At 38.0% G+C, this 20913-nt stretch overlaps 1 protein-coding gene across 3 annotated transcripts; it reads left to right on the top strand.

Annotated features, from left to right (window-relative positions):
• The first annotated feature begins 830 nt into the window (after positions 1-830).
• Positions 831-18747, top strand: TXNDC9 (thioredoxin domain containing 9). Of its 3 annotated transcripts, XM_086701314.1 has the most exons (6): positions 831-1001; positions 2974-3009; positions 3225-3443; positions 11332-11450; positions 15675-15929; positions 18157-18747. In XM_086701314.1, exons 3-6 carry the CDS (start codon positions 3255-3257, stop codon positions 18272-18274), a joined length of 681 nt encoding a protein of 226 aa, XP_086557440.1. In that variant the 5' UTR covers positions 831-1001; positions 2974-3009; positions 3225-3254; the 3' UTR covers positions 18275-18747. The 3 variants fall into 3 exon arrangements, with proteins under 3 accessions (XP_086557440.1, XP_025787628.1, XP_025787629.1); XM_025931843.2 differs by lacking the exon at positions 2974-3009; XM_025931844.2 differs by lacking the exon at positions 2974-3009 and having other exon boundaries at positions 833-983.
• The last annotated feature ends 2166 nt before the right edge of the window (positions 18748-20913 follow it).

Below are 20913 nucleotides of genomic sequence, written 5' to 3'. Positions count from 1 at the left end.
ACAGACAATGAGGCCGAAAATTCCCCTTGTCAGCTCCATCTGTAAGGGGGAACGCGGACTTGGATAGTTGGAGCTCATTTCAGAAATAAACCTTGGGCTTTCGGTCCACCTCTGTATCTTTGTATTCTCAGACGCACGAAGTTCAGTAAAGAACCATGATGAACAAACGACAGGCACTCTGCATGATAAATCCAGGACAAATTGTAACTTTCGGTAACATCCCTGAATTATGAAGTCTGTTGAGTCACTAAAAAAATAATTACAATAAAATAAGGACACACCCATTCCCCAAAATAAATCTTAATCTTTACATTCAAAGCGAGAGCAAGTTCTAAGAATTTGTGTTAGGGAAGGTAAAAGGAACCTACTAGGGTAGTAAGCATGTTCAATACCTGGATCTGGACGGTGATATTATGGGTGTTATCTATGTAAAAACTAATCATGCTGTGTAAGTTATACCTCAACTTTTTTTTTAAATTTACATCCAAGTTAGTTACCATGTAGTACAACAATAATTTGAGTTATACCTCAACTTTTTTTAAAAAATGTGTTCATTAAACACAATGCAAGGGAAGTTGGAGTGTCACTCTGGAGCAAGACCATAGCTGTCTCGTTTCTGATGTAACATTACGTGTCCTAAGGCTCAGAGCCTAAGAAAGTCCGACAATGCGAGGTTGAGCACTTATAAACTACAACTTCCAGCGTACTTTGCTCCCTCCTCCGTGGGCCGTTTACTCCGAAGGAGGCTAGTAATCGGAAACCTGGGGGTGGAGAAATGGGAGATGCGCACGCGCAGAAGCGCTCACCGCACGCACGCCCTCCTCCCCCGCCCAACTTCCTTGAGTGTCGCAGGTTGTGTCGCGGGAGGGCCGCAGCTAAAGGGGAGGCGGAAGTGACGGCCGGTTCGCAGCTACCGGCAGCTGCTGTGAGGGTGAAGGCACAGTGGACTGCCTTTCTGGAGCGACTGGTTCCTCACTTCTCAGGTATCCCCGAGAGCTCAGGTGAGGCAGCGGATTGTGAGAAAAAGCCGGCCACCGCCTCCCGGTGCTGATGGACACTTCACTGTACATCCGGCCAGGGCGGGGGATGGGCGCTGCCTAGATGTCGGTGTCAGTGAGGTGGAGGCGGCTTTGGCGCATGCGCCCCGGGAGGTGTGGAACTCGCGGCCACCTGAACTCGGCCTTCATCTGTTCCTGGGGGCTCAGGGAGTGGCGAGGATGCTTTTGGGAAGGTGCCTGGGGAGCATTTAAGGTTGTTCTGGCGGGTGCATGGAAGAGAGTCAAAGAAACACGTAATTTGAGGACAGACAAGCCCCTTCCCACCATTCTCGATGAACTGAAAAAGAGTCAGAGGTTTGTGGTTTGAAGAATGAAAAGTTATCAGAACCGCTACACCCCCTCCTTTCTTTCCCTTTTGTAAATGCGGTGACCACCGCCACCTGTCCCCTGAACAGCTTTTATTAATCACTTCTGTTCCCAATTATTCCAGAATTAAATTCTGAATTCATCATATAAAACTCTAGGAATAAGCATTTTCTATACCTCTAATAAAAACAGGTTCTGACATGTAGGTCAGTCTCTTAATAACCAATTTTCTTCTTATCCTGCCACAACCCTAAAGGAAACAATCTTACTGACATTTTTCTTTGGAGGTAGGAAGTGTGAAATTATTTTACCATATGTGAAATGCCGCTCCTTGAAAGATTATAGCATTTATGAGGAACTTACAGTTTGGTTTTTAAAACTCAAAGACTTGAAACTTAACGATAATTTGACCAGAAACTAGGCACATATTCATTCAGTATTAACACATTTTTTGAGCAGTTAGCCCTGCTAACTCTGGGATGAAATCAAGTGTGCTTTTCAACTGCTTTTCCTTGTGAAGAAAGATGAATCAAAAGTGAAGTTTGCAAGAAGATTACTTCTTTCCACTTCGGCAGTTTAGACGGTTTGTGTGGGCTAGGCTGTATATGTAAGTAAGGGGATCAGTGAGTTCATGGTTTATTAAGATGTTTTAAGGTTCTTCAGTAGTATTTTCAACTGTGTCGTAGTTAATTGGGATTCAACATATTTCTGCTTTGATAGGCAAATTATAAATTATATTTCTGTAGTAATAACCCAGGGATACACCTAAAATTTACATCTGATGTTGCTGGCAGAAAATACTACATTGTGTAAAATGTGTACTTGAGATAGAGCTTCCTTTCCTATCTGGATTAGATTTTGTTTTTAAACTCCTATTTTACATTAAGGAGTGATGGGAAAATCAATATTTTTAATATTTGTTGTGATACTGTTTTACGTCAAAGTTAAGAACACTGTCAGTAGATTAACACCAGTATCTTTGTAGCCTCATAGAGTTTGTTAGATTATAGGCGAATAGCAGTGAAAACTAAAGTTGAGAGAACACCAGGCCCTGTTCTTTACATAAATTGTAATGTGCTTTCTCAGGGATTAAATAAAAATCATTTATGTAGAGACCTTTGGCTCTCTATATCTTTGGCTCAACTCCACTCTGTATTGAAGCAAAGTTTGTTTTGTATATGTAAGTGTAAAACCTTAGTACAGTTAAACTTTACTGTTATTCACAGTCATTTCTGCTTTCTCTTTTCTTCTGGTTTAAAAAAAAAACCAACAGGGGCGCCTGGGTGGCGCAGTCGGTTAAGCGTCCGACTTCAACCAGGTCACGATCTCATGGTCCGTGAGTTCGAGCCCCGCGTCGGGCTCTGGGCTGATGGCTCAGAGCCTGGAGCCTGTTTCCGATTCTGTGTCTCCCTCTCTCTGCCCCTCGCCCGTTCATGCTCTGTCTCTCTCTGTCCCAAAAATAAATAAACGTTGAAAAAAAAATTTTTTAAAAATAAATAAATAAAAAAAAAACCAACAAAAAAAACCCCTGTCAATATATGTCACTAGGTATAACTCCCAACTACCCATTTCTCTCTGGTCTTAAAGACTTGTCTTTGCTTTATTGTAGTGAAACAATGTAAATCAGAAGCACCTAAATTTTGCTGTAAGTAATTTTTGAGTGGTTTGACTATAACCTATTGAAAATTCAATTTAAAAGCATTTAAGTAAAAATGTTGAAATGTAACATGAAATGCTGTGTTGTCAGAACACTTTGTAGACTACAAATTTTACACTTGCTAGAAGTTTTGAAAATGGGAGAGGAAACTTTGTCTCTCTCTTTTTTTTTTTTTCTCACAACTTTGCAAACTTTCTCCCTAGCACCAAGACTAAACTGTACCATTTAGAAGAATGGAAGCTAATACATCTGTTGACATGTTTTCAAAAGTCCTGGAGAATCAATTGCTTCAGACTACCAAACTAGTGGAAGAACATTTGGATTCTGAAATTCAGAAACTGGATCAGATGGATGAGGATGAATTGGAACGCCTCAAAGAAAAGAGACTTGAGGCACTAAGGAAAGCTCAACAGCAGAAACAAGTAACCTCTCTGCCCTGCTTTCTGAAATTACTTTAACAGTATGCTCCTAACAACTTATATATACATGTGCTGCAGTAGTTACATTTCAGGCCTCATTTTTAAGGTTTTTATTTTTGGGGGTTAACTTCAAAGTATGATCACTGTTAACAATCTTCTGGGAAAAAATTAGTTTTAAAGAGACATTAAAAATTAGCCTGCTCAGCATATTAATCCTCAGGCAAGTAAAAGAAACATGTGTCCAAGGTCATTTTTTGAGCTCAGATTTATTGGGTGAGGAGGAAGTAAACTAGGAAGAGCACTGGGAGTACAAGGAGCCAGTCATCCATTCCCCTTTTGGGTAGTTATAAAGCCAATTATACTTCAGTTGTGATCAGTGTAAGTGAGGTGAGAGCTGTAAGGCAATTTACATTGAAGAAATTTTCAGGCTTTGCCAGTGTAACAAATACATGACTTATTTATTCAAAAGAATGCATACTGGATCACAAAGAAGGGTGGCCACAACTCTATCCTTGTTGGTCTCTTTAGAGTGTGAGTGTGAAACCAACTTGTAGACTCTGGTCAAAACAAATTGGGTTAAATCCGTAAATTTAATTTGGATTGAAAATGTTTACATTGCTTTACATTGAAATAGATTATTACCAATTCTCGTTGCTCTTCAGTTGGCTGTGACTAAAACATGAGCTTTAAATTTTCTAGAGAAACAGTGAGTTTTGTTTGTGCTGCTACAGCATCTCTTTGATAATGTTTATCCCCTCACTATTTAGAAGAGTTGCTACAAAAGGAATCTTCTATAATGTGACTGAGTTTCTAGTTTTGTATTTTGAGTTTTCTACAATAGGATGTGTGTATATGTATGTGGATTTGAAACCAGGAGACTTTAATATAATGCTAATCATTATCTCAGGTAATACATGATGAGATTGTGCTACACATTCCTCTTTTTCATGACAACAGGTAAATAACACTACTAATTGCTAATGTTCAACTAACAAAAGTTGTCATAACCAGGATGTTTTTCTACAAAGACTGAATCTACCTGATTTGCAGTGAGGAATATACATAATGGCTTAAATGAAATTGTCAGCAGTTAAAAACAATATTCTGATATCATTAAAAATCATCTCAGGCATGCAGCCTTTATGGATTTTTTAATTAATATGCAAATCAATTTAAAATGAATTTGTCATAGAATAAGTGAGAGGGTCTTATTTTAGAGCTTTCATTGCATTTAATCTTTTTTTTTAATATGAAATTTATTGTCATATTGGTTTCCATACAACACCCAGTGCTCATCCCAATTGGTGCACTCCTCAATACCCCTCACCCACCCTCCACTCCCTCCCACCCCCCATCAACCCTCAGTTTGTTCTCAGTTTTTAAGAGTCTCTTATGTTTTGGCTCCCTACCTCTCTAACCTTTTTTTTTTTTTTCCCCTTTCCCTCCCCCATGGTCTTCTGTTAAGTTTCTCAGGATCCACATAAGAGTGAAAACATATGGTATCTGTCTTTCTCTGTATGACTTACTTCACTTAGCATAACACTCTCCAGTTCCAACCACATTGCTACAAAAGGCCATATTTCATTCTTTCTCATTGCCAAGTAGTATTCCATTGTGTATATAAACCACAATTTCTTTATCCATTCATCAGTTGATGGACATTTAGGCTCTTTCCATAATTTGGCTATTGTTGAAAGTGCTGCTGTAAACATTGGGGATACAGGTGCCCCTATGCATCAGCACTCCTGTATTCCTCGGGTAAATTCCTAGCAGTGCTATTGCTGGGTCATAAAGTAGATCTATTTTTAATTTTTTGAGGAACCTCCACACTGTTTTCCAGAGTGGCTGCACCAGTTTACATTCCCACCAACAGTACAAGAGGGTTCCCGTTTCTCCACATCCTCTCCAGCATCTATAGTCTCCTGATTTGTTCATTTTAGCCACTCTGTCTGGCATGAGGTGATATCTCAGTGTGGTTTTGATTTGTGTTTCCCTGATGAGGAGTGACGTTGAGCATCTTTTCATGTCCCTGTTGGATATCTGGATGTCTTCTTTAGAGAAGTGTCTGTTCATGTTTTCTGCCCATTTCTTCACTGGATTATTTGTTTTTCAGGTGTGGAGTTTGGTGAGCTCTTTATAGATTTTGGATACTAGCCTTTTGTCTGATTTGTCATTTGCAAATATCTTTTCCCATTCCGTTGGTTGCCTTTTAGCTTTGTTAATTGTTTCCTTTGCAGTGCAGAAGCTTTTTATCTTCATGAGGTCCCAATAGTTCAGTTTTGCTTTTAATTCCCTTGCCTTTGGAGATGTGTAAAGTAAAAAATTGCTGCGGCTGAGGTCACAGAGGGTTTTTTTCCTGCTTTCTCCTCTAGGGTTTTGATGGTTTCCTGTCTCACATTCAGGTCCTTTATCCATTTTCAGTTTATTTTTATGAATGGTATAAGAAAGTGTTCTAGTTTCATTCTTCTGCATGTTGGTGTCCAGATCTCCCAGCACCATTTGTTAAAAGACTGTTTTCCACTGGATATTCTTTCCTGCTTTGTCAAAGATTAGTTGGCCATACTTTTGTGGGTCCAATTCTGGGTTCTCTATTCTATTCCCTTGGTCTATGTGTCTGTTTTTGTGCCAATACCATGCTGTCTTGATGATTACAGCTTTGTAGTAGAGGCTAGTCTGGGATTGTGATGCCTCCTGCTTTGGTCTTCTTCAATATTACTTTGGCTATTCGGGGTCTTTTGTGGTTCCATACAAATTTTAGGAATGCTTGTTCTAGCTTCGAGAAGAATGCTGGTGCAATTTTGATTGGGATTGCATTGAATGATCGATTGTAGATTGCTTTGGGTGGCATTGACATTTTAACAATATTTATTCTTCCAATCCATGAGCATGGAATGTTTTTCCATTTCTTTATGTCTTCTTCAATTTCCTTCCTAAGCTTTCTATAGTTTTCAGCATACAGATCTTTTACATCTTTGGTTAGGTTTATTCCTAGGTATTTTATGCTTCTTGGTACAATTGTGAATGGGATCAGTTTATTTGTCTTTCTGTTGCTTCATTATTAGTGTATAAGAATGCAACTGATTTCTGTACATTAATTTTGTATCCTGTGACTTTGCTGAATTCATGTACCAGTTCTAGCAGACTTTTGGTGGAGTCTATCAGGTTTTCCATGTATAATATCATGTCATTTGCAAAAAGTGAAAGCTTGACTTCATCTTTGCCAGTTTTGATGCCTTTGATTTCCTTTTGTTGTCTGATTGCTGATGCTAGAACTTCCAACACTATGTTAAACAACAGCAGTGAGAGTGGACATCTCTGTTGTGTTTCTCAGGGGAAAGCTCTCAGTTTTTCCCCATTGAGGATGATATTAGCTGCGGGTTTTTCATAAATGGCTTTTATGATCTTTAAGTGTGTTCCTTCTACCCCGACTGTCTCGAGGTTTTTATTAAGAAAGGTTGCTGAATTTTGTCAAAGGCCTTTTCTGCATCGATTGACAGGATCATATGGTTCTTATCTTTTCTTTTGATAATGTGATGTATCACGTTGATTGATTTGTGATTGTTGAACCAGCCCTACATCCCAGGAATGAATCCCACTTGATCATGGTGAATAATTCTTTTTATATGCTGTTGAATTCGATTTGCTAGTATTTTATTGAGAATTTTTGCATCCATATTTATCAGGGATATTGGCCTGTAGTTCTGTTTTTTTACTGGGTCTCTGTCTGGTTTGGGAATCAAAGTAATGCTGGCTTCAAAGAGTGTTTCTGGAAGTTTTCCTTTCCTTTCTATTTTTTGGAATAGCTTGAGAAGGATAGGTATTATCTCTGCTTTAAATGTCTGGTAGAATTCCCCAGGGAAGCCATCTGGTCACGGATTCTTATTTGTTGGGAGATTTTTGATAACTGATTCAATTTCTTTGCTGGTTATGGGTCTGTTCAAGTTTTCTATTTCTTCCTGTTTGAGTTTTGGAAGTGGGTGGGTGCTTAGGAATTTGTCCATTTCTTCCAGGTTGTCCAGTTTTTTGGCATATAATTTTTCGTAGTATTCCCTGATAATTGCTTGTATTTCTGAGGGATTGGTTGTCATCTCCCTTTGGGTCATCTCCCTTTTCTTTTTGAGAAGCCTGGCTAGAAGTTTATCAATTTTATTTTTTCAAAAAACCAACTCTTGGTTTCATTGATCTTCTCTACAGTTTTTTTAGATTCTATATTGTTTGTTTATGTTCTGATCTTTATTATTTCTCTTCTTCTGCTGGGTTTGGGGTGTCTTTGCTATTCTGCTTCTATTTGCTTTAGGTATGCTGTTAAATTTTGTATTTGGGATTTTTCTTGTTTCTTGAGATAGGCCTGGATTGCAATGTATTTTCCTCTCAGGACTGCCTTCGCTTCATCCCAGAGTGTTTGGATTGTCGTATTTTCATTTTCATTTGTTTCCATATATTCTTTCATTTCTTCTCCAATTGCCTGGTTGACCCATTCATTCTTTAGTAGGGTGTTCTTTAACCTCCATGCTTTTGGAGGTTTTCCAGACTTTTTCCTATGGTTGATTTCAAGTTTCATAGCATTGTGGTCTGAAAGTGTGCGTGATATGATCTCAACTTGTCATAGGATAACTGAGAGGGTCTTATTTTAGAGTTTTCATTGCATTTTAATCTTTTTTATTAAAATGCTTCCTAAGGAAGTAGATAAGAAGCCTTAATAGATTTTATAGATACTCTTTTTCAAAGAGTAATATAGATTGCATAGTAATTTTGATTTACTGATCTATGTGGGTATCAGGAAATCTGTATAAGCAGTGACATAAGCACTTAATAGGCCTACGTGAATCAATATTCCTCAGTCAGCCAAGCACCCTCCTACTGTTATGACAGCTAGTGACATACGAGTTGGGTGGTGAAAAGGACAGGTGAGAAATAGGAAGAGCCCATCCAAAGGCTTGGGTTTTAGCCACTAAGTGAGAGTGAGATGCTGCCCACTGCCAGCCCTTGGGTAGGCTCAGCCTGCACCGTGATCTGTGCCCATCCTGCTTGATTCCATTCAGCAGATACTTGGGGAGCACATGCTCTGTGAAAGAAACTATGCTAAGAGCACAGGGGTGTGCTGAGTGTCTTGGGAGAGATGCCATGTGTTGGTAGAGGTTCAGAGTGGACTTGCCTCCCTCTTAAGAACTTGGACAGGTTCAGGTCTTTGGCCTATTGGTTAAACATATGGGAATTAATAATAAAAAGAGCTTTTTAAAAAAAAATTTTTTTTTTAATGTTTACTCATTTTTGAGAGACAGAGACAGAGTGTAAGCAGGGGAGGGGCAGAGAGAGAGGGAGACACAGAATCCAAAGCTGTGCTGACAGCTCAGAGCCCGATAGGGGGCTTGAACTCACAAACCATGAGATCATGACCTGAGCCAAAGTCAGATGCTTAACTAACTGAGCCACCCAGGCACCCCAATAAAAAGAGCTTTTTAAAAAATATTCTTTTTTTATTTATTTATTTATTTTTAATTTTTTTCAACGTTTTTTTATTTATTTTTGGGACAGAGAGAGACAGAGCATGAACAGGGGAGGGGCAGAGAGAGAGGGAGACACAGAATCGGAAACAGGCTCCAGGCTCTGAGCCATCAGCCCAGAGCCTGACGCGGGGCTCGAACTGAACTCACGGACCACGAGATCGTGACCTGGCTGAAGTCGGACGCTTAACCGACTGCGCCACCCAGGCGCCCCAATATTCTTTTTTTAAGGGCACATGTTATTGGTCAGTTAAGAAAAATCATGAAATGTGACATGCTATTAAGGAATTGTATTTGAGAGTTTAAATTGTTTATAGAAGCCTGATTGGGGGTGCCTGAGTGGCTCAGGCAGTTAAGTCTCCAACTCTTGATTTCAGATCAGGTCATGATCTCACAGTTGTGAGATAGAGCCTTGTGTCGGGATCTGTGCTGAGCATGGAGTCTGCTTAAGATTCTCTCTCTCCCTTCCTGTTCCTCCCCTGCTTGTGCAGGGGTGTGCATGCTCTATCAAAAAAAATTTTTTTTTAAATTTTCATTTATTTATTTTAAATGTTTTAGAGAGAGAATGCATGTGCACATGCACAATCATGGGAGGGACAGAGAGAGAGAGAGAGAGAGAGAGGAATAGAAGATCCGAAGCAGGCTCCATGCTGATAGCACAGACCATGATGCGGGGCTCCAACTCACGAACTGTGAAATCATGACCTGAGCTGAAGTCGGATGCTTAACCAACTGAGCTACCCAGGCACCACTAAAAAAAATTTTTTTTAAAAGAAGCTTACCAAAGAAATATCACATAAGGAGAAAACACCAGGGCCTCCTGTGAGTGTTAGCTCAGCATAAGTCAATGTGAAATGGAAACCAAAACTATTAATGCTGTCTGTATTAGCTTAAGTCCAGAAGAAGAAAAGAGATGGCACTCGTGCCCCTTTTCTAGGCAGACCACTTCTGGAGGGCTCTATTCACACCTCTGCCACTTTTTAAAAAGATGAGGAGGAATTAGTCTCTGATCAGAGGAGGATAACTAGAAGAGTAAGAAATGTAGAGATCATTTCATCTGAGAAACAGCCAAAAGGAAATGAAGGGGGAGGTAGAATAGAAAAGACATAGGTGAGATAGGACACCTGAAGGGCTGACATGTGAAAGATAACAACTTTTCTCTCTAATCTTCTGTCCAAGCTGGGACCCACAGACCAAAGTTACAGTTATACTGTAGTTCAGGGTGAGAAAACCCTTCTAAAAGTATAAATGCAGATGCTTTTTAAGGACATGTGCCAAACACTATTGCAGTTATTTTCATGTTGATGGTCTTATTTTCACAACTTAGTGAGATAGTTGCTTTGTGATCTCCACTTTACAAATAAGGAAATGGAGATTCAAAAAGGTTAATTAGAATTCTTAGACTAATAAATGGTAGAACAATTATTCAAGCCCATACCTTCTGCCTGCATGCCCAGTGGTCCTTTCTGTAAAAATCAGTTGCCTCAAAAAGGAAGCAAGCTTCCAGTTGAGATGATGAATCTTTGCTGTGGCAGGAAGCTTGAGAAACAAAAAGGTCTGTCAGGCATGGTTGATAAGGGTTGATATGTTGGGTTGAGAAGTTGGATTAGATGACTTGTGAGTGCTGTATTGTTTCTGGACACCATATGAGAAGACAACTTTTTCTATCTAGTAAACTACCCATTGGTGACCAGTATAGAAGTGGTTCCTGCCTCTCTGAGCCCACAGGGCTCCTAAGCTGCAAAGCTGCAATAACCACTGCCTGTGTCTTCCCCTCCCCTACAAAAACCAAGTAGCTTTATCTCATGAACATTATTTTTCAAAGCTTTGCAGTAACTTGGATCTAATGCTTTTGATTTTAGTAGTTTGAGCGCAGCGAAATTAAATGGATATTTACTTTCTTTTCATTTTATTTATTTTAGAAAGTGAGCATTAGTGGGGGAGGGGTAAGAGAGGGGGCAGAGGGAAAGAGAGAAGCAGGCTCCACACTGAGCATGGATCAAGGGGCTCAATCCCATGACACTGGAATCATGACTTGAGTTGAAATCAGGAGTTGGACACTCAATTGACTGAGCCACCCAGGCACCCCTTATGTCTCTTGAGTCTAAATTTTTATTTTTGAAGTTCTAACAAAACATTTGTGTGAAGGTACCAAGACAGACGATTGTTTTAAACACAAAGCATGCTGAAAGATAGTCATTGCCCACAGACTGTGTTTGCGCTGACACTGGAAACATATGAAAGTAAATCACTAAGAGGAATTCATTTCCTTCTACAAGGTAAAATCAACTTCATTACAGAATATTACAGTGATTTAGACCCAAAATGTGAAGTGGTACTGGAAGAGATATTTCAAGAGTGTAATATTTCCCTTTTCTCCAAATTAGGAATGGCTTTCAAAAGGACATGGAGAATACAGAGAAATACCTAGTGAGAGAGACTTTTTTCAAGAAGTTAAGGAGAGTAAAAAAGTGGTTTGCCATTTCTACAGGGACTCCACGTTCAGGTAACTTTGTTTCCATCAGTGACTTTTTAAAATTTTATTTATTTATTTTTGTTAATGTTTGTTTATTTTTGAGGGAGAGTGAACGCAAGTGGAGGGTGGGGAGAGCAAGAGAGAGGGGCACAGAGGATCCGAAGCAGACTGCACTGATAGCAGCGAGCCCAATGCAGGGCTTGAGCTCACGAACTGTGAGATCATGACCTAAGCTGAAGTTGGACACTCAACTGACTGATCACCTAGGTGCCCCAAGTGAATTTTTAAAAATATGATGAGATCTTTGAATAGAGATATACTACTAACATAATAGAGAAATTAAGAAAAATAAGAGGAACTGCTTCTTAAGTTCTTTGTACTTCTGTACAAGTCTCCATTAAACAGTTATTTTGAAGATTAATGTAAAACCTGTGATACAAAAAAGTATAAATGAACATTATTGAAATTCAAGATTATTTCCACAGAACTATTTTCTGAATTATATTTCCACTAGATAACTTTAAAAACATCTAAGAGGGGCGCCTGGGTGGCGCAGTTGGTTAAGCGTCCGACTTCAGCCAGGTCACGATCTCGCAGTCCGTGAGTTCGAGCCCCGCGTCGGGCTCTGGGCTGATTGCTCAGAGCCTGGAGCCTGTTTCCGATTCTGTGTCTCCCTCTCTCTCTGCCCCTCCCCCGTTCATGCTCTGTCTCTCTCTGTCCCAAAAATAAATAAACGTTGAAAAAAAAAAATTTAAAAACATCTAAGAAACATACATGTAAATTTTCTTTTTGTCAACACAAGAATTATTTATTTATTTATTTATTTATTTTGGTGCTGTTATGATACAGGTGTGATGTGGGAAGTGGGGGCCAACACTTTGAACACCAGCTTTGAATTCACTCCTCAGCTAGCAACTCATGGGGAGACAGTGGTTTGGCCTAGCCTTTCACTGGAAGCATCGCTGGGACTGCCAGCCTTGGCCGAAAGCAGAGGAAAGTGATTTATGTTAGAGAGGCCAGGTCTGCAAGCCTCTCTATGGAGGCAGAGTCCTTGTACAATGAAAATACCCCCAGAAGAGATTATATCTTAACTCAGAGGACTCATGCCTTTCTTTCTTTTAACCCCAAAATTTGATTCGTTGCCAACTTTTAGAAATTGAGAGATACAGTTTTTTTAATCCAGATTTCAGAATTTTAAAAAAATCGAATTAACTTAATAGCAAACCTAGAATTCAGTATGAAAGCAGTTTGCTAATACTGAAGATCAGCTGCCTCCCTCAGACAGATATACACTCCAGTGTAGAGTCTCCATCATTCACTGTTGTCTCAGCCCTGCCCTCTTCCCTCATTTCAGTAACCCACCCAACCCTTGTCTTAAACTCACCACCCAGTAACTTGGTTATTAATTAACATTTTTCATGGATTGATTGCCTGGGATTTGTGGACTAAGGTAATAAAAAGGAAAGAAAATGTTGAGATTGTGAAATCTGTAAGGGAAAGTGGGAAGGAATTAGGAAAGAAAAGAATATCAGAGAAACCTTCTGCCACCATGGTACTCTATCATTTCCCATTGGCACACATTTCTCAAGTTGCCAACTTCTGACATATATGATGAGGTGATGTGTTAATACCATATTACTCTCTAAGATTGATATTATATGATATTTATTAGATGTATTTGTCCACTAAATTGTTAGGTTTGTGAAAGCAGAGAGTTTGCCTCTATTGTGGTTAACTGTGCTCCCCAAGTTCCTAGCCTTAGAGCAGCAATGGCTGACAACACATAGTAGGTGCTCAGTAAATATATTTGATGGGGGTATAAACAGTGCAATACGAGGAGTACTTACCTTCAAAACAAATGAAAACTAAGGCGTGCCTGGCTGGGTTAGTCAGTAGAGCATCTAACTTGATCTTGGTGTCTTGAGTTCAAGTCCAACATTGGGTATAGAGATTGCTTTAAAAAAAATTAAAAAAAAAAAAGAGAGTGCCTGAGTAACTCAGTCAGTTAAGCATCCAACTCTTGATCTCAGTTCAAGTCTTAATCTTACAGTTCGTGAGATTGAGCCCTGCATCGGGCTCTGCTTTTAGCACAGAGATCTCTCTGTCTCTCCCTCTCTCTCAAATAAACTTTAAAAGAAAAGAAAAATCAAAGATCAAAGTGTTTTATATATAGATCTGATATAGGTATCAAAGTTCTTGGCACATAGTAGGCTGGATACTTGATGTGTAAAATCCTGGAACATTAACAATGACCCTTTCAGGTAAGTGGGTGTAATTCCAGTGCTTTATGTGTGGAGACCAAGACTTGGAGAAATTAAGTGACTCACCTAATGTCACTCATCTCCTAAATGATAGAAGAGGATTTAAACCCAGGATTTAAGCCTAATGCTGTTTTAACTACACCATGATTGCTGCTTCTGGGTTTAAAAAAAATGGATTAATTTAAAATAGGTTCCATATAACTCCAGTAAAACCATGGAGTTGATTTATCTACAAGTTTTCAAGAACATATTTCTCATATAATGGTTCATTTATCATTTGTGCTTCATTCAGAAACTAATTATTAATTTGTTCTCTCCTACTATTTTTCACTAGTCTCATTGCTATACTACATGGGTGATATATATGAAAAGATACTTTCAGAGGTAAAGTGATGAGGCATCCAGGTTACCAGAAACTTGCTGGACCCAATCCTAATTCAGGAATATGTACACCAAGAAGTGCCCAGAAAGCCTGCTAATAACAACTATGAAACATTTGATGTCTTCATCATCTAAAGCAGTAGTTCTCAAACTTTATGGGGCATGGGAGTCACCTGCCTCTTTCCCAGCTCCACTCCCAGAAAATTTTGGTTCGTCTATATGTTTTAAAAGTTAATTTTAATAAATACCTGTGGTTAAAAACTATTGCTCAAGGGGTCCCTGGGTGGCTCAGTCAGTTAAGTGTCTGACTGTGGCTCAGGTCATGATCTCATGAGTTCAAGTCCCACATCGGGCTCTCTACTGTCAGCACAGAGCCCACTTCAGATCCTCTTTCCCCATCTCTTTCTGCCCTTCTCCTGCCTCAAAAATAAACATTAAAAAAATTAAAAAAAAAAAAAAAAAGAACTACTGCTCAAGAAGATTATTATTAAGAGTAGTCTTTTTTAGGAACCCTAGAGGATTGACCAATTTAAAATGCATTTTAACTTACAGAAAATGTCATTTCCATTTTTCTTTTCAAAAGAAGGTGGCTTAATAAAAGTTACTCCTGATATTTTTCATTTCTTTAGAACCTTATGACCATATTTATAGCCCTTAACCTTATGCTTTTTTTTTTTAATTTTTTTAAATATTTATTTATTTTTGAGAGAGAGAGAGAGAGAGAGATGGCATGAGCAGGGGCAGGGCAGAGAGAGAGGGAGACAGAATCTGAAGCAGGCTCCAGGCTCTGAGCTGTCAGCACAGAGCCCGATGCAGGGCTCGAACTCACAAACTGAAATCATGACCTGAGCCGAAGTCAGACACTTAACCGACTGAGCCACCCAGGCGCCCCTTAACCTTATGCTTCTTAATGAAAGTTGCGCAATTGGGAGAGTTCTTTCTCAATGACACCATTCAGTCTTAGTGACTTCCAAATAAGGCACTGTATATACATTTCAGATTCTGAAAAGTCTCCTCTGAGTTCTGTCAAGTTCAGTTTTGTCATCTTTCAAGTTCCATGTATGAGACACCAGTAAACAAAGATAAATGACAATTTTTTGTTCTTACCAAGAACATGACAACTTCATGAACCACTTACAATTAAAGCATATATTTAATATTTTGTTTTTTATGAATATCATTAGAACACATCTGACTTCTAGAATACTGGATTCTTTTTCTCCCTCTTATATCATTTAGCTAACCTATGAAAGAGAAATGAGGTTATCCGACACAAGCATGCGTTGGCTGCCAAATTATATTCAAATAGAAAAACTATAAAATTAGATGTACCTTTATGATATTTATTTAGGGGCACCTAGGTGGCTCAGTCAGTTTAGCGTCCGACTTCGGCTCAGGTCGTGATCTCACAGCTCATGAGTTCGAGCCTCGCATCGGGCTCTGTGCTGACAGCTTGGAACCTGGAGCCTGCTTCAGATTCTCCCTCTCTCTCTGCCCCTAACCCACTTGCATCCTGTCTCCTGTCTCTCTCAAAAATAAATAAACATTAAAAAAAAATTTTTTTAAATAAGTATGTTTAAGCTTTTGATTTTCTACATGCTGTTGTTTGCAGGTGTAAAATATTAGACCGACATTTGGTAATATTATCCAAGAAACATCTGGAGACCAAATTTCTGAAGCTGAATGTGGAAAAAGCACCTTTCCTTTGTGAGAGACTGCGTATCAAAGTCATTCCCACACTAGCACTGGTAAAAGATGGAAAAACACAAGATTATGTTGTTGGATTTACTGACCTAGGAAATACAGATGACTTCACCACAGAAACTTTAGAATGGAGGCTGGGTTGTTCTGATATTCTCAATTACAGGTAACTTTTAGCAAAACAATTTTAATTCACATATTCAGTTGATGTTTTTAGAGAAGTTTCTTTATGTCAACATTTATGGAGCTAAGTTTTCTGAAACAAAAAGTTTCACAAATGAAAAATGTATTTCTTAAAGTACATTATTACTTTAAACAAAATCCATTAGATCTTAAAACAAAATCCATTAGAGATAAAATTGAGTCTTGGAGTATACCTAGCTATAAAAGTTTTCAACCTAACAGATCTTATTGTATTAGTCTAGAAACCCAAAATGACATTGAACATCAGATTTTTTAATGTAGCTATTCTTGTCTTGTAGAATCTGATAAAATGTATAATCTGGTATCTGTGATTAGCTTAAATGACTTACCATGAAGAACAGTCTCAATTTGAAAACAATCAAAAATGCAACTTCCATTTTTCATTCATCTCCTTGTCTGCTTCTCCAAGTAATTTATCTAATTCCATAAATCAGCATATCATCTAGTCTTCTGTGCCTGTTTTTGATTTGCAAAATTAACAGATAAAATTATATAATTATCATTCCACAGTCCTAGTGCCTTTCAGTAAGTAGAAAGTTCTCTCCTCTTTTTCCTCCCCCTTTTTCTCTGAATCTCCCCTACACATGCCTAAATTATCCCTACATTGGAATTTTAGGTTTTACTTTTCTTAATACTAAGTAAAACATTTTTTTGAAATGAATTTTGAAATGATTTCAAACTTTAAACAAGTTCGAAACTAGTACAAAGAATTCTCATAGACCTTTTGCCCATATTTCTCAAGTTTTAAAAATTTTACATTTGCTTTATCATTTTTCTGAATACATAAATACTGTTTTCAAAACCATTTGAGGAGGAGTTGGAGATGTATTGTCCCTATACTCCTAAATATTTCCTTGTGTATTTTCTAATAAAGACTTTTTCTTATATAACCACAGTACAGTAATTAAGACGAGAGGTGTTTTATAATATATGACCTTATTCAGATTCTACCTTTGTCCCATTAATGTCCTGCATACTAAAATGTTGCGTGTAGTTACTGTGTATTTTTAGTTCCATTAACCTGTGACAACTTGTTGTCATTTTTCAATACTTTGACATTTTTGAAGAGTACATGTTATTTATTTTGTAGAGCATCCCTCAATTTGGGTTTGTCTCATGTTTCAAGATTAGGTTTGGACTATGCATTTTTCATAGGTACATGATGGAAGGGATGTTATATTCCTTCTCAGTGTATTGTAGCAGGTGGTATAGGATGGTTTGTTTGTTTCATTTCTGGTGGTAATAACTGAGCACTGGTTAACCAGTTGTCTACCAACCCAAATGATGATTTAGGAAGAACTTTTCCATATTACACATTAATTCACTTTTTCATTTATTTATATTAGAAATGGGCAGTGGCTTATCTTATCCATTGGGTTATATTTGGTTACTAGTATTATTTACTTTGAAGCCCAGATTGCCCAGTGTGGTCAGTGAGAGCCCCTCTTATGGAGCCTTCTTTGTCTTTTCCATGTGTCTCAATAGTTCTTTAAGTACTTGCTTTCTGGTGCAAATAAGATGTCTTAGAGAGGGACTCATGTAGTACTTTCCCTAGAATTGGCTGTTTCTTCAGGGAACCATGGTTCCTCTCAGTGGCAAATGATATTTCAAAACCAGAATCTAGGTGCTAGACATCTTCCCAGATATTTTTGAAAGAAGTTGTTTTCTCATTTCATATATTTCTCAAGCATCATTGAAGTTTCATACCAATTACAGGTTAATGATAATGAATTCCATGAGTTTTCTTGATGTTTATCTAAACATTATAAGATATTAAACAGGATCAAACCAGCCGTAACAAGCTATCAGAAATAGAGCACCATTTTCCTGTGTCATTCTTACAGTGACAAGAATCTAATCCAAGTTCAGCATATCCAAAACAGATGGAAAAACAATTTCATTTCCTTCTATGCTTTTCAGTCAGAAATTCTATTGGTACATCCTCTGAGATGTTAATCAGTAATTAATGCTAAAAGAGAAAATAAAACATTGATATAAGAGACTTAGTAATACAAAATAAGGTTTACAACTTTTAACCATAATTGTGAATAATATACCTCTTCTGTAACACCAGCATTAAAGAAAACTTTATTCCATGTTAGGAAGAAAAGAATTTTTTGTGCAGGTTAGCATACCAACTGTACAAAATTGTAAAGAGTAAATGCTTTTCAAATTTGCTTTATTTTTAGTGGAAATTTAATGGAGCCACCATTTCAGAGCCAAAAGAAATTTGGAACAAACTTCACAAAGCTGGAAAAGAAAACTATCCGAGGGAAGAAATATGATTCAGACTCTGATGATGATTAGAAATTAATTATAATTCTTTGTAAATTGTCTTTTTATTTCTGCTTCAAAATTAGATGTGTTTTCTAAATTCAGTTGGTTTTGATACATTGGTCATCTATTGGTCATATTCTAGAGTTTTGTACAGTTTCATCACATTGAAAGACATCTTTAATATTTTCTGTGTGGCACTTGTGTTGAAGAAAACTGAGTTCTTAAATTATCCAGCAAGGGTCTGGATTCTCTATTTTTGAGATTGATTTTATCACAATATGATTCTTAGGTCTTTATACCATTCACAATTGTGTTTTTAATCTACTGGATTGGAAATAGGAATTCAAATTATTCCAGGACTAATTCTTACACAGCATCATTTCCTTTATACAACAGGTCAAATTACATTTACTGGTGTAACAGACTCACTTGTAAATGAATTATAAACACTCTTTACTTCTGGAATATATTTAACTATTAAAAAACTGCTTATTTATTCTGTAGGCTGTGTGTTGATGTTGAATGAACTGATGGCAGCAGAAAGTTTTTTCAGGTTTTGAACATTTTGCCTTAGAGTTCTGATTACTTGTATTTTAATACATGCATTAAAAATAATCAGGAAGCATGTTTGGAATGGCAACATGAGATCTGCACACTCCTCAGTGAAAACAACTAACTGGTAAATATATATATATATGTATATATTTTTTCACTTAAAGTCTCTGGGAATTGTCATAAAAGCATACAGCAAACAAAAACATTTGTTACAGAAACATATATTCAAGAAAACACTGAAGCTTGGTAAGAATAGTGAATCCCTCTGGTATTTGAGCCATGACCCCATACCCTTCTGCCCCTAGCTCCCCACTTCAGCCTACAGTTTCTCCCTAGGATGAGTAGACTCCTAGCATTTCTCATGCTACCCACCCCCACCCCCACCATGTCACAGTACCAAAGAGGTCTGGACCTTCCTTCTTCTACCCAGTCCCCACTTACAGCACTGAACATCTACACCAAGAATGGCAGACCAAGAATACTGTTTTCTAATCACTTGCCCCAGCTTATAAGTGGATCCATGCCAGGAGAGGCAAACACGACCAGGAGCTATCACCCACAGCTCTATTTATAGACCACAGGTATCACTCCTATAAAAGCAGGCTACTGTCCCCAGCCTTGACTCTGAGGGAGTAGCAAGCTATAAAAACAGCTTCCATAGCATCCTCTAATGAGAGGTTAGTTCAAACCTAAAGGTGCTACTGTAGACAAAGGAAATTTGGAGTGGGAGTAGACAGACAAGAGAAGACTATAACTCCATGATAGCTACAAGCAAAAGGGAAGACCGGTGATAAGTCTAACAGAGAATGAAAGGTAGCTAAGGGTAGTCCTAAGGCTAGAACAAGCCTCAAAGAGTCTACAAGGGCATGAATTTAATTAGATCAAACTCCGTAGCAATTTATGCCCCAGGGCATTGTCCAAAATAATAAGTCCACCAGTACTTTAGTGGATGTTAATTCACAGTGTGATAACAATAGAGGCAGACAAACTGGAGCTCTTAGAAGGAGATCAAGGAAAGAAACCGTAAAAACCCAAAAACTGTCCTTGGGTGTGGAGGGAGGAGTCAGGGTGATCCCACATACCCAGGCTGTACCCTTTGCAAAGGAGCATCAGAGGCTGTACAGTGCAAGGTAAATGGATTTAAATAGGCTAAGTCACTAAGCCCTGGGGAAGAGGGAAGGATGAGTTTCCAGAGCTGCTATATTATCTAAACTCTAGTTTTCAACAAAAAGTTACAAGATCTGTAGAGAAACAGTAAAGTGTGTGCCATAGACAAAGGGATTTCAAAAACAGTAAAAGGAAACTGCCCTTGAATGGGCCCAGATGTTGGAAGCAGACAAAAATTTCAAAGAAACCATGCTGGAGATAAAGGTATGATAATATTTCATCAACTAGAGAATGAAGAAAGTATTTTAAAACAACCAAATGGAGATCTCTGGACTTGAAAAGTATAACTGCAATGAAAAAAAAATCATTAAAAGGACTCAGTAGATTTTAGCTTACAGTAGACTCAGCAAATGTGGAGACTTATCAATGCAGATAATACAATCTGAAGAACAGGAGAAAAGGGAATGAAGAAAAATAGCTTCAGAGAAATGTATCAACATATGTGTAATGGGAGTGCCAGAAGGAGAAAAGGAAAACAGAAAACTTGTTAGAAGAAATTATGCTTAAAAATTCCAAATCTGGTATAAAAAAAAACTGAGAAAATCAGTAGTTTCTTACATAAAGTGGAATGGTCTGTACCCACATACATGTCAGACTAAAAATACTGAAAGACAATTCTTGAAAACGTACAAGAAAATCCCATTAACAGATCAGAAACAATGGAAGTCTGAAGGCAGTGGGATGACATGCAGAGTACTGGAGAGGAAAAAAACTGTCAACCAAGAATCTTTTAACAAAACTATCAGAAATCAAGGCAAAATGAGGACATTCTCAGATTTTAAGAATTCATTACTAGGAAACCAATCTTACAAGAAATGTTGAAATTTTTTAAGCTGAAAGGAAGTGAGACCACATAGTAATTCAAATCCTCACAGGAAAAAAAAAAGCCAGTAAAGGTGATTATGTAGGAAATTATAAAAAGACATTGTAATAACCTATTCCCCCTC

Source organism: Puma concolor, chromosome A3 (assembly GCF_028749965.1).
Source record: "Puma concolor isolate L17-30 chromosome A3, mPumCon1.1.hap2, whole genome shotgun sequence".
NCBI lineage: Eukaryota > Metazoa > Chordata > Mammalia > Carnivora > Felidae > Puma > Puma concolor.
The sequence above is the reverse complement of the archived record's forward strand: the minus strand, read 5'-3'. Positions and strand labels throughout refer to the sequence as shown.